The sequence below is a fragment of the Panulirus ornatus genome, chromosome 1, assembly GCF_036320965.1.
Source record: "Panulirus ornatus isolate Po-2019 chromosome 1, ASM3632096v1, whole genome shotgun sequence".
Classification (NCBI taxonomy): Eukaryota; Metazoa; Arthropoda; class Malacostraca; order Decapoda; family Palinuridae; genus Panulirus; species Panulirus ornatus.
In genome coordinates, this window is record NC_092224.1 from 84968784 (window position 1) to 84985295 (window position 16512).

General features: G+C 38.0%; 1 protein-coding gene across 4 annotated transcripts in view; it reads left to right on the plus strand.

Moving 5' to 3' along the window:
* Positions 1 to 14360, plus strand: part of LOC139750338 (uncharacterized) — a 30672-nt gene extending 16312 nt beyond the window's left edge. For 3 of the 4 annotated variants that reach the window (XM_071665085.1, XM_071665076.1, XM_071665092.1), the window contains exon 2: positions 2588 to 10818. In XM_071665085.1, coding sequence (XP_071521186.1) covers positions 3745 to 4824 — 1080 coding nt within the window. In that variant the 5' untranslated portion in view covers positions 2588 to 3744 and the 3' untranslated portion in view covers positions 4825 to 10818. Of the gene's footprint in view, positions 1 to 2587; positions 10819 to 13717 lie in introns of those variants that run through there. The other variant, XR_011713119.1, reaches the window with a different exon arrangement.
* Positions 14361 to 16512: the final 2152 nt, after the last annotated feature.

Here is a 16512-nt window from a genome sequence, read left to right on the forward strand (position 1 = left end):
CTGTCCAATACTCGGCAGCTCCTTCATGGTATGCAGACCGCTTTTCTCTGCACACTTTATTCATGGAAATTCCATGACACTTCTTGAATCTTTGAATCCATCCTGCACTATAGTCATGCTCATGTTGTAATTTAAGTTCTTTATGGAACAACTTAGCTTGGTCCATTATTATGCTACCTGACAAGTTCACCCCATCACTCCAACGCTGTCGAAACCATTCCATCATCACTCGATCGTGCTCAGTACTCTTATCTTCCATAGTTTTTGTAATGTCATTTGCTTCTTGGAATCGATGTCTGCATAGAATTTCAATATTTTCTCCCTTTGCTTCTTTATATCATAAACAGTTGATGAACCAATAATGAAGATGTCACACAGATTATGCACTGAAACATCACAGTCCATTTTTTTCAACTTCTAATTGGATCGATGTGTTTATGTTTGACACCATGACTGACACTCTCATATGTCTTAGAAGCCTTAGCTAGGGTTAAATTTAAGCAAACTAAGCTAAGAATCTCACAGAATTGTGGTATCACCACCAATAAGTTCAGTGTAAGGAATGTAAATAAGCACGCCCTACACACAGCACCACAGTAAAGTAGTCTGATGGCCGTGGTAATTTCAAGTTCCCTCACTTAATTATGTCCGGACTAAAGGAAGTGCTGAACCATCAGTTGCCAGAAAATCTGTGGTGTACCTGTATATGTGTATGTACATATAAAGGTTAAGTATCCTTAATCCGAAATCCAAAATGCTCCAAAACTTTCTGAGCGACAACATGATGTTACAATCAGAATTTCCATACCTGACCTCACTTGCCCATACTGTTCAGTAATATATATAATGTCTGTAATGTATGATTAATGATGGGACAATAATGCTGGAGAACTTGTGTTTTGTCCAGTGATAGTGTGTGGAAGTCATCTTGGAATTCTGTTATATGAAATTTATAAATGGAATACAAAGATTTGTCTTCTGTTTATGAAACAGGCCTTATCTCAGTGGATTAGACTTTTAAGTGTTATCATCACATTATATTTGGGGTGAAATTTTGACTATTGTTGATGTTAAGGGTTTCACTTGTATGAAAATATTATTAATCAGTGGTTTTATGGCACTGATTCTTTGTTGGCAATTGAATTTAAAGGCATGGTATTCTTATGTTTTATATATTTGACACAGCCAAAAGGGTCTGACTGTGTATATCATTATGATATTAATGTTAAGGTTTTGGTTGCTGTGTACTGTAACACATAAACCTAAGAATTTCGTCTTCATTTATTGTTAACGTGTTGTTAATGTTTAGGTCTCTGTATGTTATCAATAATAAATGTTTTTTATTTTCAACTATGTGTATCATAAGCATATGATGTTCAGGTTTGGTCTGTAAATACTTTTAGCATATTTCGAATTTGATCAGCATACAGCATGTGGTTAACTCTTGATGTGAAGGTTATAATCTATATATCTATATATGGATCATAGGGTGGGGGAGGGGGCGAAAATTTTGGGGGCCTTGAGAAATGTGTGGAAGTCGAGAACATTGTCTCGGAAAGCAGGAATGGGTATGTTTGAGGGAATAGTGGTTCCAACAATGTTGTATGGTTGCGAGGCGTGGGCTATGGATAGAGATGTGCGCAGGAGGATGGGTGTGCTGGAAATGAGGTGTTTGAGGAAAATGTGTGGTGTGGGGTGGTTTGATCGAGTAAGTAACGTAAGGGTAAGAGAGATGTGTGGAAATAAAAAGAGCGTGGTTGAGAGAGCAGAAGAGGGTGTTTTGAAATGGTTTGGGCACATGGAGAGAATGAGTGAGGAAAGATTGACCAAGAGGATATATGTGTCAGAGGTGGAGGGAACGAGGAGAAGAGGGAGACCAAATTGGAGGTGGAAAGATGGAGTGAAAATGATTTTGTGTGATCGGGGCCTGAACATGCAGGAGGGTGAAAGGAGGGCAAGGAATAGAGTGAATTGGAGCGATGTGGTATACAGGGGTTGACGTGCTGTCAGTGGATTGAATCAAGGCATGTGAAGCGTCTGGGGTAAACCATGGAAAGCTGTGTAGGTATGTATATTTGCGTGTGTGGACGTGTGTATGTACATGTGTATGGGGGGGGGTTGGGCCATTTCTTTCGTCTGTTTCCTTGCGCTACCTCGCAAACGCGGGAGACAGCGACAAAGTATAAAAAAAAAAAAAAAAAAATCATTAAGTCTTATAATAATGATCTGTTTCCCATCGTCATTAATGTCCGATGTTGAGGAATATATATATCTGTAATACTAACATATCAACATATGGATCTCATCTCTGCATATCATCAGAATTTGATTCAAAAGTTCTTATCTCTCTCAGAGTATTTGATGTTGATGATCTTATATGTATCAAGAAAATCTGATGTTAATGACCACATTTATGTGTAGTGGTAGCATCATACATTAAAGACTTTTGTTCATTATAACATCACATGATGCTGACTACCTCATCTTTGTATATCAAGAACATACATTTAAAACTCTTTACCTGTTAGCAGCCCTTGTTAGAAAGGATCTCCTGATCATTTAATGCTAATGTTTATTCTTTTTTCAGTGGCAGTTCTCTGCGATGAGCACAAGAATGTGATGGGTGCCTCCAGTCTTTCTTGAATGACAGGCTGCCACAAGAACGAAATGCAACAAATGTAGTAATATGAACAACCAAGCAGTTATAGAATTTAACAGCCATAGTCAAATAAAGAATAATGCTGCAGCATAACAGCAGCAGCATCAGTAGAGGTATCAAAATGATATGTATCAACATCAGTAGAGTATATAGCAGCAGTAACAACTGAGGCAAGAGGAACAATGCTGATAATAACAGTGAAGTGAGTGTGGCATGTAAGTGGAAGAGTAACGGTAAGAATGAATTTAAAATAATCAGAGGAAAGAATTACATTGTTCATGTGAAGGACCAAAAGTACAAACTTTTCATATTATTGAACCATATTATCATAATCTACACTTATGAAAAGGACCATTTATTATAATTAGTAAAATCACAGTTCATATATTTTCTCAAGTCATTGCAATCACTGCAGTTACTACTGTTAGTGAGCATATATTATCCACAAATCACTGTTGGTGCCAAGTTAACTTTGTCAGAAGTCCTAAGATGAACTGTGGGTTAATGTATGCATGGTAGGGCTGATATGTCCATAATTACTCTTTTTTTTTAAGTGTTTCTGTTTTCATTTTTAACTGATAGAAGGTTATTGTTGACCATGATCATGAGCAGACATAAGTAGCAGACTTGTAGTCTTAGGTAGCCTGCAAGCAACATAGACTACTGAAATTTTACTCAGAATTTTGGGAACATAAAATATATCGAGAAGCATTAATCTGTATTTCAGGTTAACTGATGTGAGTAATATGTTATGCTGGGTTGGAAGGTGTACTGCTCTACTGTGTATGTGAGAGGGAAGAGCACTTCCCCTTTTATGATAAACTTAACTGTAAAAGGCAGATGGGAGAATAAAAGCTACTGTACTTTCCACTACACACAGTTTGTGAGCCATTCATCTCACTACAATCGATCTTGATTTCTCTGAAGAGGATTGGATTGAGACTGGGACTCTTCATACTGATCTTGTACATCCCATACTACATCAGTCAGTCATTCGCTTCACCTCTCTTGCACACATGTTGAAAATCTGATGCTCATTTGGGCAGCAGCTGTGTTCTGAAGTATTCCTATTTCATAAGACTGTTATGGAGGATAAAACAGTGGAATTTTCACCATGTCAGATATTTTTAAAGAATCCAATCAAGGAAGAGCCTATCCATGAAAATAGTGAGGAGGAATCTTTCAAATGTTCAGAGTACCAGGAAAGCTTTATCCAACATTGTGAAGGAAAAAAGCATGATTTAGTGGAAGACATGGTCATTCATCCAGAAGAGAAACAACATGAATGTTCACAGTGCCTAAAGACATTCACCCGCAGAAGTACTTTAGTGCGGCACATGATCACTCATACTGGAGAGAAGCCTTTTGAATGTTCACATTGCCAAAAGACTTTTAACCGGAGGAATAATTTAGAGCAGCACATGATTATTCACACAGGAGAGAAGCCATATGCATGTTCACATTGTGAAAGGACCTTCTCTCACAAGAGTTATTTAGTGCAGCACATGACTATTCATACGGGAGAGAAACCATATGAATGTTCACAGTGCCAAAAGACTTTTTCCCAGAGGAGTACTTTGATGCAGCACATGACTGTTCATACAGGAGATAAGCCACATGAATGTTCACAGTGCCAAAAGACCTTTGCTTTGAGGAGTAATTTAGTGCAACACATGACTGTTCACACAGGAGAGAGGCCATATGTATGTACACATTGCCTAAAAACTTTCTCTCGAAAGAATTATTTAATGCAGCACATGAATATTCATACTAGAGAGGAGTTGCATGAATGTCCCCTATGCAAAAAGACCTATGCCTCCAAGAAGCATCTAGGGCGGCACATTGAACGTCACAAACGAAAGAGGTCTTTTAACAGTGTCCACTCTGGTCAAGGCACATCCTGCAATGACAGTAGTCAGTTTGATGAGGTGAAGTCCTGCCAAGAAGGTTTTGAAGACCATTTCATGTCCCAGTTGACAGTAATGAAGTCTGATAAACTTGAAAAAATGAAACAGGAAGCTGGTAATGGTACACAATCTAATATATATAAGATGGACAGTAGTGCAGAAGTGAACAAAATTGTCCCCAAGTCATCCTTAAAATCTGAGATAGACAACGTTATTATCATTAAGGAAGAGGTGCAGGTACAGGATGGACTCGTTTGAAGCTAGAAGGTCTTTGGTAGGGTTATACTTTCTTTTGTCATCTGACAGAGACAACTTTGGTAAACGTGATTTTTCACTTCAGGTGAAACCTTGAGCAGGCTTAGTCTGGTGAGACACCAATTTCTAAATTTCTTTACTAATATATATAGATGTATATATGAAAAATTTCATATAAGTGAAAGAGCCTGTTTTACAGTGTTGGGTATTGAATATGGCAGCTGATGTATTTTTGATATCAAAAGATATTGATTCAAGTAAAGGTGTAGTTATTGTAATGAGAAAGTGTTGGCTTTCCCTTATAATTTTTATATAACATATTTATGTTAAGATTCCTTTCAGAATGAAGCTTATATTCTAGTTGTATATTTTGTCCTGCTCCTGATGAAAGTTTGTATATATTTTATGTTGACTTTTCAGTTCATCACTAAATGCTCCTATTGCATAGATAGTACTGCCTTCTAGAAATACCTCAAAAATGATGAAAAAAGCAAAAGCTGCTATCATAAGATGGTTGCTCATGATTCAGGCTGCATTCAAAGTTATGAAGCATGAAAACATGAAATAAGGGGGAAACTATTATAAGCCTTATGAGCTGTTCAAGGCAGTTCCTTTTAACACCTAACCAGTTTCAAGTATGGGCTCTGAATCCTAATGTAGTGTGGGGGTTACATTTCTTGAAAATGGCTAATTGGGTGAAACTTGCACAAAATAACTTATGGGACTAATAGGAATAGGGAAACATGGCCACAGAACAGAATGAAGAGAAAAATGTTTAGATTCTTTTTCTTCATGAAAACCTGAGGGTGAAGTACCTTTGCACATGTTCAAACTAATTAGATGATATCTATCCATAACTCTGATGCCTTTTCAATTGGAACTTCCTCAAAGGGGTGGTCACGGCAATAGAGTCTCCATAACTAATGAACTCCAATGCTGCCTTTTAGCCTTTAGTGCCTAACCCTTAACAGGCCACTGGCAGAGGGCAACTCTAGTGCAGTATTTGCTGAGGCTCCTACCTAATGTTCCTACTGACTACTTCTATCTAATGCTCCTTCCAATTACTTCTATGTAATGCTCCTGCCTGGATGTTCCTACCTATGATAAAACAAAAAAATAGTGTAAAATACATGTCAGTGCTGTACTTGTATGCTGAAATAGAATAAAAACAAAGTAAAGTATGTTTTATTGTACTCACAAGTGAATGATAGTTAAGTGCTTGTGATAATGATTATGTGTGAAGGTAGGGGTTAATGATTTAAGGTCATGTAATCATCGGCCTTAAACTCCATCACAATGGATGCTTGAGGAAAGCCATAAGTGGATGCTTAAGGAAAAGACAGTCACAGGCTGAAGATACGATGCTTCTGGTTGTACTACCTTCTTGAGAAACTCATGAAAGAGCTTCATGTAGGGTGCTAAAATGGTATATCTGGTTGCACTACCTTCTTCAGTAAATCATGAAAGAGCTTTTTGTAGGGTGCTAAAATGATCTCAGTTCTTCTGATTTTGAGATTTTCCACTATTATTGTGTCCATGTCAGAGTCTTTGTTGCCCAGCTTGTTTGCATCACAGAAGTCTAACAGTGCCTTAGTTGGAAGAATTGGTTTTAGATTTTCATCCTTTTCATTATCATCACTGCTTATACTTGTAGGTGCTATCGGCTCTTCAATCTCCTTGTTGGTTGGCTTTCTGAGCTGAGACTGTTGCAATTTCTTCACTTCCTCAGTTCTCGTGCCTTCATACCTTTCTCCTCTCAGGGGGGATATCCCTTGAAGTTGTTCATGGCTTTATAGGATTAAACTTCACCCCAGGTCCCTTTGATGACATAGTGCAATTCTTTACCTTAAGACAATAGCTGATTTGGAAAAAAATATCACAGTGTGGACAAAAATGTCTTCAAATTTTGTATTCCCTTATATAAAAGAAATACATGTAAAAGTATGTAATCCCTGTGGTGGTGGTGGTGGGGGGGGGGGGACTAAAGCCCCACACTTTCTCCATTCTCAATGCTCTAGATCAAATTTTCTCCCACTCCACCCATATTCCTGACTGCTGTTTTTCACCTTTGATCCTTCATGCTGTAATTGCACTGTCTCCCCCCAATTGGTTCATCTGACTGTATTCTTACAAATGTATCTATTTTAATGGCACCTCACTCTCCAACTGCCCCTTATGAATGTACATATTGGCACCTCAGCAAAACTGACTGGAATAACTTGGGAAAATTCTTTTCTAACTTCCTGCGGCTAAATTGTTGTCTCTTATGTGGTGATACTTCTGTCTCCGCCAGATGCATAACAGAGGTTATAGTTGTGGGAATGGAAGCATTTATTCCCCCTTCCTTCAAGACAACATTTTCCAATCCATGGTGTAACCGAGGGATCAGGCATATCAGGCTTAGAAAAACTCTCCTGCCCCAGACTCCCATACAGTGTTGCTTTGTTCAAAGGAAATGCGATAACCTCTCTTCATCATCCGCTGATAGTATTTTTGGTCACTATCTAAGAGCATTGCTAACAACTTCTGTTGCGTTACCTTTCCTTCACTTCTCTGCTCTAATGATACTATAGCTGTCCCATTGAAAATGCAACTCTCTCTGGTTCCTGTTTCTCCTCTAACTCTACCTTGGATGACTCTAACATCCCTTTACCCCCAGATGCTCCTCTTCTAATCCTATGCACCCTCCTGTTGTATGTCTTTTTGAACTGTACAAAAAGTGCTTCTCTCTCTCAACTCAAGCAAGGCTTATGGTCCTGGTGGCATCCATCCCTGTGTACCAAAACTGTGTGCCTCTGAACTTACACCTGTGTTTGCTTGTCCATTCCATTTCTGCTTAAAAATTTTCCCTTCTTGAAATCTTGCATTTGTACATCACATCCCTAAGAGAGGTGACCATTCTAACCCCTCTAGCTATTGTCCTTTTCAACTTTCATATCCTCAAACATCTTGAACCCCAGTCTTCTCTGATCACAAGTATTGCTTCTAAAAGGTGAGATTCTCTGATAATATTCTTTCCTATCTTATTAATGTCTGGTCATTATCCCTGAAAGATTTTGGTTTATCCTATGTAGTTGCCTGTGACATATCCAAAGCTTTTGACATAGGTTGGTACCACGGTCTCATCTCTAAGCTTCCCTCCCTCACTTTGTTCCTTCATACCTAGGTCCCTCTCAGTTTGGTTGAACTGTCTCCATGGTTGTTATTGGATCAGTCTCTTCCCCTTTTTCCATAACAGTAAGAGTCCCTCAGGGTTCTGCCCTGTCTCCTAAATTTTTTCTCCTTTTTGGCCATGATTTCTTTCATGAATAACCAAATGTACTCATATGCTGATGACTCAACACTGCATTCCTCCACATCCCTCAAACTTGATCCTTCTTTCATTCGATCTACATTTTGTTTCGACACAACTTCAGTAAACTCAGACTTTGTCAGGATATCTCAGTAGGGTAGACGAAATCTGGTTAGGTTTAATGCTTCAGTACCCAGTTTCTGCCCATCTTTATTGGAAATTCCTCACAACTTTCCTCTCTCCTTCAGTGGTTCTGTAATTCCACCTCATGACTTGAACACACTTGGCATTACTGTAACATTCACTCTTTCTAGGACACCTGTCATTACTGAAATAACTCAGTCTGCCTCAAAGAAACTGGGAGTTCTGTTTAAATGTCAACATTTCTCTTCTTCTGAACAGTTGCTTTGTTTATATAAAGGATTGGTCTGTCATTGTATGGAGTATCACTCTCATGTTGGGAGTGGTTCTAGCTGTGCATCCTTATTTATAAGATAGGTGAGTCAAAAGCAGTCTGTCTTATAAACTCTCATAGGCAAACTTCAAAACTTGACCCATTTGCCCTAAGCCAAAATTTTATTTCACTTTCCCTTTTTCTGTAGGTATTACTTTGGATTTTTGCTTCTAAAAGTTGCCTGCTTGTGTGCTTCCACCACTAACTAAACCACGCAATACTCGGAAAGCTGCTATCACATGATTACGATTTGGCTGATGGCAACTCATGGGTGGGCCATTTTGATAACTGTTCCTTTCACCTCAATGTTTTGGAACTCTCTACCCTCTCATTTCTTTCCAAATTACCATTACCTGACATTTTAAATAGCAAGGTTTAAACCTCCAAAGTTCATGAATGCTTTCCTTTGTCTCGTCTTTTTTCTTTGACTAACTTATGTCTATTTCAATTTTGGCTTAGCCTTGATGGGGACTTTTGTCTGTGACTGGAGCTTCCAGTATGAAAAAGGAAATACTTATGTTAGAAGGAAAAATGGTAAATGGGCATAACTGGATTACATGGGAATTGATTGGTGTGCAATAGAGAGACTTGTGAATGTGCTGAGAGGGATAGATGGCAGAATGTCTGATCATTACTTGGTGGAGGTGAGAGTGAAAATTTGTGGAGGGTTTTTGAAGAGAGGAAAAAATTTGGGTGAAAAGAGGGTGATGAAAGTATGTGAGCTTGGGAAACAGACTTGCTTTAAGAAATGCCAAGAGAGATTGAGTGTATAATGGTGGAGAGTAAATGAAGCTATGGGAGTGGGTGTGGAATGGAAGATATTTCATGAAGCTTTGCAAGAGAAGTGTGTGGCATGCAGAAGTTGGGAGGTGAAAAAGGGTAGTGAGTGGTGGGATGATGAAGCAAAGTTGCTAGTGAAAGAGAATTGAAAGGCATGTGGGCAGTACCTACAGAGAAGGAGTGCATGTGGTTTGGAGATGTACAAGAGAAAGTGGCAGAAGATCAAGTTTAAGGTGCATGGGTTGAAAAAAAGAGGGCAAATGAAAGTTGGAGTGAAGTACTGGGTAAACTTCACGGAGGATAAGATGTTTTGGAAGGAGGTTAATAGCATTAGAAAATTAAAAGAATAAATTGTGAAGGGACAAATAGGGAAGTGGTGACAAGTAGTGAGGAGGAGCTGAAGTAAGTATTTTGAAGGAATGTTGAAAAAGTGGCAAATGTAAGGTGTTTGGGTCAAAGAGGGATGATAAGAGAGTCATAGAAAGTGGTTTGGTGAAGAAAAGAGAGGTGGTGAAATCTGTGCATGATGTGAAATGTGTCAAGGTTGTTGGAATGGACTGTATTGCATTTGAATTTCTCGAGAAAGGGGATGAATGTGTTCTTGATTGGTTAGTTAGAATTTTCAACATATGTATGGGTCATGATGACGTGATGGCCTCATACATTTACATCCATTCTATAGTTCTTGTTTGTAATGCACCAAAACTACAGCCACTTATCAACAGACCTTTCCTTGGTTTACCTGTTGTTTCATATACTGTGGTTTAGTCCACTGATGGTGTGCTGACCCTTGTATATCACATCATTCCAATCTACTCTGTTTCTTTTATGCCTGTCACCTTCCTGGATAATCATGCACTCAAACATTATTCATTCCATCCTTCTATCCAAATTCTAGTCTCCCCTTTCTCCTTGTCCTGTCCACCTCAGATACATACCCTCTTTGTCAACCTCTCAGTTATTCTGCTCACATGTTCAACCATTTGAATGCACCCTTTTCCGTTCTCTCAGCTACTCTGTACAAGAGGTGGCAGGAGATCAAGATGAAGGTGCAGGGACTGAAAATTAATGCCAGTGGTAGTCAGGGTGAGAGAATATTGGCAAACTGTATGGTAGAATAAAAAAATGTTCTGTCCTCTTTTTCCAGTTTTTTCTTTCATTTGAATAAGGCATTCCTTTCTATTCTTGTGGAAGAATAAGAAAATGTTGTCTTCTTTTTTCAATTTCTTCATTCATTTGAACAAGGTAGTCTTTGCTATATCCTTTCCAGTGGTGGATAAAGGAAGTTCTTTCTCCATAACTGGGTTTCATGTAAATCAGACAGCTTTATGATGATAATGACAGTGTGCATTACACATGGGTGTGAGTGGATGTGGCCTTTCTTTGTCTGTTCCTGGCACTACCTCACTAATGCAGGAAATAGCTATCAAGTATTAAAGAAAGGAAATAATAATAATGATAATAATAGTAATAATAATAATGATAATGATAATAATAATAATAATAATAATAATAATAATAATAATAATAATAATAATAATTCACTGATGTCTCCATGGTTGTTTAATTTGTTTATGGATGGGGTTGTTAGGGAGGTAAATGCAAGAGTCTTGGAAAGAGGGGCAAGTATGAAGTCTGTTGGGGATGAGAGAGCTTGGGAAGTGAGTCAGTTGTTGTTCGCTGATGATACAGCGCTGGTGGCGGATTCATGTGAGAAACTGCAGAAGCTGGTGACGGAGTTTGGTAAAGTGTGTGGAAGAAGAAAGTTAAGAGTAAATGTGAATAAGAGCAAGGTTATTAGGTACAGTAGGGTTGAGGGTCAAGTCAATTGGGAGGTGAGTTTGAATGGTGAAAAACTGGAGGAAGTGAAGTGTTTTAGATATCTGGGAGTGGATCTGTCAGCGGATGGAACCATGGAAGCGGAAGTGGATCATAGGGTGGGGGAGGGGGCGAAAATTTTGGGAGCCTTGAAAAATGTGTGGAAGTCGAGAACATTATCCCGGAAAGCAAAAATGGGTATGTTTGAAGGAATAGTAGTTCCAACAATGTTGTATGGTTGCGAGGCGTGGGCTATGGATAGAGTTGTGCGCAGGAGGATGGATGTGCTGGAAATGAGATGTTTGAGGACAATGTGTGGTGTGAGGTGGTTTGATCGAGTAAGTAACGTAAGGGTAAGAGAGATGTGTGGAAATAAAAAGAGCGTGGTTGAGAGAGCAGAAGAGGGTGTTTTAAAATGGTTTGGGCACATGGAGAGAATGAGTGAGGAAAGATTGACCAAGAGGATATATGTGTCGGAGGTGGAGGGAACGAGGAGAAGAGGGAGACCAAATTGGAGGTGGAAAGATGGAGTGAAAAAGATTTTGTGTGATCGGGGCCTGAACATGCAGGAGGGTGAAAGGAGGGCAAGGAATAGAGTGAATTGGAGCGATGTGGTATACAGGGGTTGACGTGCTGTCAGTGGATTGAATCAAGGCATGTGAAGCGTCCGGGGTAAACCATGGAAAGCTGTGTAGGTATGTATATTTGTGTGTGTGGACGTGTGTATGTACATGTGTATGGGGGGGGTTGGGGAATTTCTTTCGTCTGTTTCCTTGCGCTACCTCGCAAACGCGGGAAACAGCGACAAAGTATAAAAAAAAAAAAAAAATAATAATAATAATAATAATAATATGATAGTAACAGGAAACCCTAGTAGGTCTCTTGGCCTATTCAGTTCATCCCAATTAACCCTCTCCATGTAGGACACAGCTTTCATAGGTTTGCCAGTTCCACAGGAACACAACTTTTTAGTTGTAAAGCATTTGCTTTTAAGAATGGGTTGCTACAGTAACCACAAGGTGCCATGAAAAACTTAACCATATACAAGAAAACCTCATTCAAAATTAGCTAGCCATAATGATCACATGTAGGGCTTTGTACCTGAAGTTATGCAATTTATTTACAGCTCATGACATGAAAATTATGGATTGTTTTTAAATTGTTAGGAAGAGTAATGGGAACGAGGTGAGTGTGTACAGTAGTGATTGTAGCCTTGAAATAGCACAGGGGTTATTTGGACATTTACCACAGAAATGTCTCTACCAGCTCATGCACCACCACTGTGGGCAGTAAAACAGAGAGTTGATTTTAGTTTGGTTTGCATTTTTTAGGAGTTGTTTAGGTAATGTTTTATATTCTTGACTAGTGTGTATATGTAATGTTAGCCTTTAGAGAGGCTGTTTTTTTTGTCAGTGGGTGGAATGTAAACAGTCTTTCAACTTACCCCAATAGACTCCTTCCCACAGATTTGTTGCCAACACTAATTGTAGATATAATAAGAATACAGGAAATCCTTGACAAAAAGTCTTTTTGAATAAAGTCATTTCTTATTTAATTCCCTATAATTTAAATACACCCAAACCTTGATTAAAGTTTCCTTCATTTTGAAATTATACTGTTAAAGTCTCTTAAAGATATTTTGTGTTATTTACTGTGTCTGACAAAAGGAAGAGTAGTGGATCTGACTCATGCATCAAAAAGACAAAGAAAAACCAGATCTTTTGAAAATAAATTTGACATAACCCTTAAGCAGTGACCTTCATCTGTTAATGTTCCTTTAGGAAAGAGTGGCGAACATCAAATGATGTTCTAGTTTGCCCTTCTTTTGTTTGAATATCCAGCTAACATCTTATACTTTAAAAAGACTCGGGGAAAAACCATCATAAGCGGATGGTTGTCCACCTTAATGTCATGCATACAAGGTGACTTTGTGAAGAAGATTTAGGCTGCTGGATGACCAAAGTTATTAGGAGGAACACTTATGCTGTGTATCGGTTGGTTGAGAAAGTGAAGAAGAATAATGTGAGAAATTTGGAGAAATAGTGATTTGATGGGGTAATTTTTGGAGGGTTATGTATTAAAGGGGGAGGCATTCTCGGTTAACATGTGCCTTTGGAAGAAGTTATATTACAGTTGCGCTTATTTTTCTATAGGTAATCCTGGGGTAATTGGGGATTTGATACAAATGATAGGTAAAGACAGCATATTTTCAAGGAAAGAATGCCTGCCAGCTCTTGATCTCGCACTTACTTGTAGAGTGGAAGGTAAAATATTTCTACATACATTTATTTACCATCACTGCTGTGCTTGTGTGTGAATTAAGAGTATTTATGAAATAGATGAAGAGCTTTGAGTATAAGGAAAACAAATTCAGTATCCTCCCTACACTTGTCAGCCAATCTCCCTCAATTTTTGAGTGAAAGGTGTAAAACTTGTATTTTTCCACCATTTACCATTAATGTTGTCTGCACATGAAATAAGAATACAGTACGAATGCAACATACAGTAGATAGAGATAAATAAACTAATTTCCACATCTTTTATATCACCAGCAACTGTGGGTGCTCACTGACCAAGGGACCAGGCCAACATAGAGGTAATAATGTAGATTTTTGTAGATTTCTTTATATTTTTTGTGCACACCATGATGGAAATTCAAGACCATGCTTGCAGGTTGTGTTTTGCCACTGGCATTCGTAATGCCAACATTGCTAGTGTACATTTACTTCCAGCAACAATAGTAAGGACCTCTTAAGTTTCTGTTGAGATTTACAAAAGTTCAAAGACTGCAGTTGCTTAACCCTCTAATCAGTTGATAAATAGGGGTTGATTAGCAACTACTGCAGAATGGTTAGTGAGTTTATTACTTGATTGGATTATTATAAGCTCTTAAGTATGGAGAAAGCATGGACATTATTTGAGGTTTTGAAGAGAAAAGGTTCAACAACGCAGCTGTTTGTAGTAACCATTGAGAGGTTTGAAAATTTTGAGAAACATGCTGCATTTTTATGGTAAAGAGTTAGTTAGGGTAGTTAGTAACAAAGTTGGCAGAGAAGCTGCAGATGTAGAGACTGGTAAAGCATTTCCTGATTTTTTAAAGCTATAATTGAGGAGAAGCTTTTAATGTTTAAGGAAAGGTACTGTTTAAAGTTCAAGTAAGATTGTACAGTGTTGACATATAAATGGTGTATGGTACATAATTTGCTTTACCCAAACCACTATTTTGATTGAATGAATGCTTTATTTGACTACAATTTGCCCTGAAATCTTTAGTCTTTACAATGGCTGACAAAAGAATGAATACTGCCCATAGGATGCCAAAAGCAAAGAAGTGAAGAAGCTCTTGTTTTCATCAATAATGGTAAGAAATATCCTAAAAGATCTTATTAAGATCAAAGAACTTTTGAAGACCTTAGCTACTTCTTTCAATTGACCAGAAATAGGAGTGGAATAATGATTATGGAATGGTTATTGGGTATTTGGCTAGAGGATCAGAAGCATTGCTTGTAAGTCTGCAATTCATTATGGATAAGAAGGTTTTTAGCAAAAAAAATTATAGTGGTTTCAAACTTCCAAGAAATGTGCTGTATAAGTGGATAAGTTTCAAGGGTAGATGTAGATGTATCTAAAGCAATGCATGAGTTTTTGTAAAAACAGTTATGAGTGTAATTATTCAGCCTGTCAGGTTTTAAATGTTGATGCAACTTTATTGTATAAGAAAAAAAATGCCTGAAAGGACATTTATTTCCACAGTGAAAAGTATATTCCTGGCTATAAACCTGACAAAGACAGGGAAAATCTGCTTAGAGGTAGTGCTGTTAAAGATTTCAAACTAGGCCCTTGTCTTGTTTTGAAACCTCAGAGACTTTTTGTGGGCTTTGTATAAGAATTATGTACCACTCACTTGGAAGGCAAACGAGGAAGCATAGGTATTAAAGGAATGTTTTGAAGATTAGTATAAGCATTATTGCTTATTAATTTGATTCTATTACTTTTGGAATGATATGGCAAATAGAGCATTGCTTGTCCTTGGCATTTTGAAACCATTGATAACCTGTGAAGATGGTTTTCCTGACATAAAACATATCATTGCTGCAAACCTTGGATTGGTTTGTAATGGTAAATTTCAAGGTCTACTACTTATGCAAAACATTTGTCTAGGCCATCAGGGCAACAGATGGTGGCAAGTAAGGCACTGTGAACCTTTAATATTCATCTTCAGTTGAACCACATAGTACATTTCATTTGTCCATCTGTGTCTGGATATGTTTCAGGGAAAATTAAAGACAATTGACACTATCCTGCCAGTGAAATATACTGTTGTATCAGGTAGTTTGCCTTTTTTGACTTAACTCTTATTTCATCAAATGTTTTCTCCAGAAACTAGTCCAAATTATGCTGAAACTGGATACATAACATTTTTTTTTATTATTATTATACTTAATCACTGTCACTTGCGTTAGCGAGGTAGCGCAAGGAAACAGACGAGAAATGGCTCAACCCACCCACATACATGTATGTACATAAATGCCCACACATGCACATATACATACATACATTTCAGCATATACATACATATACATTTCAGCATATACATACATATACACACAGACATATACATACACACATGGACATATTCATACTTGCTGCCTTCATCCATTCCTGTCGCCACTCTGCCACACATGAAATGGCATCGTCAAATGTTTTCACCAGAAACTAATCCAAACGATGCTGAAACTGGATATATAAAATTTTTTTATTATTATTATTATACTTATTTGCTGTCTCTCGCATTAGCAAGGTAGGGCAAGGAAACAGATGAGGAATGGCCTAACCCACCCACATACACATCTATATAAATAAATGCCCACACATGCACATATACATACATATACATTTCAACATAAACATACATATACACACATTGACATATTCATACTTGCTGCCTTCATCCATTCCTGTCACCACTCTGCCACACAGAAACTAGTCCAAATGATGCTGAAACTGAATACATAACATTTTTTTATTATTATTATTATACTTAATTGCTGTCTCTCACGTTAGCGAGGTAGCGCAAGGAAACAGACGAGGAATGGCCGAACTCACCCACATACACATGTATATACATAAATGCCTGCACATGCACATATGCATACATATACATTTCAACATAAACATACATATAAACACAGACATATACATATACACACATGGACATATTCATACTTGCTGCCTTCATCCGTTCCTGTCGCCACTCTGCCACACATGAAATGGCATCCCCCCCCTCATGAGGTAGTACCAGGAAGAGACAAAAAAGGCCACATTTGTTCACACTGTCTTTAGCTGT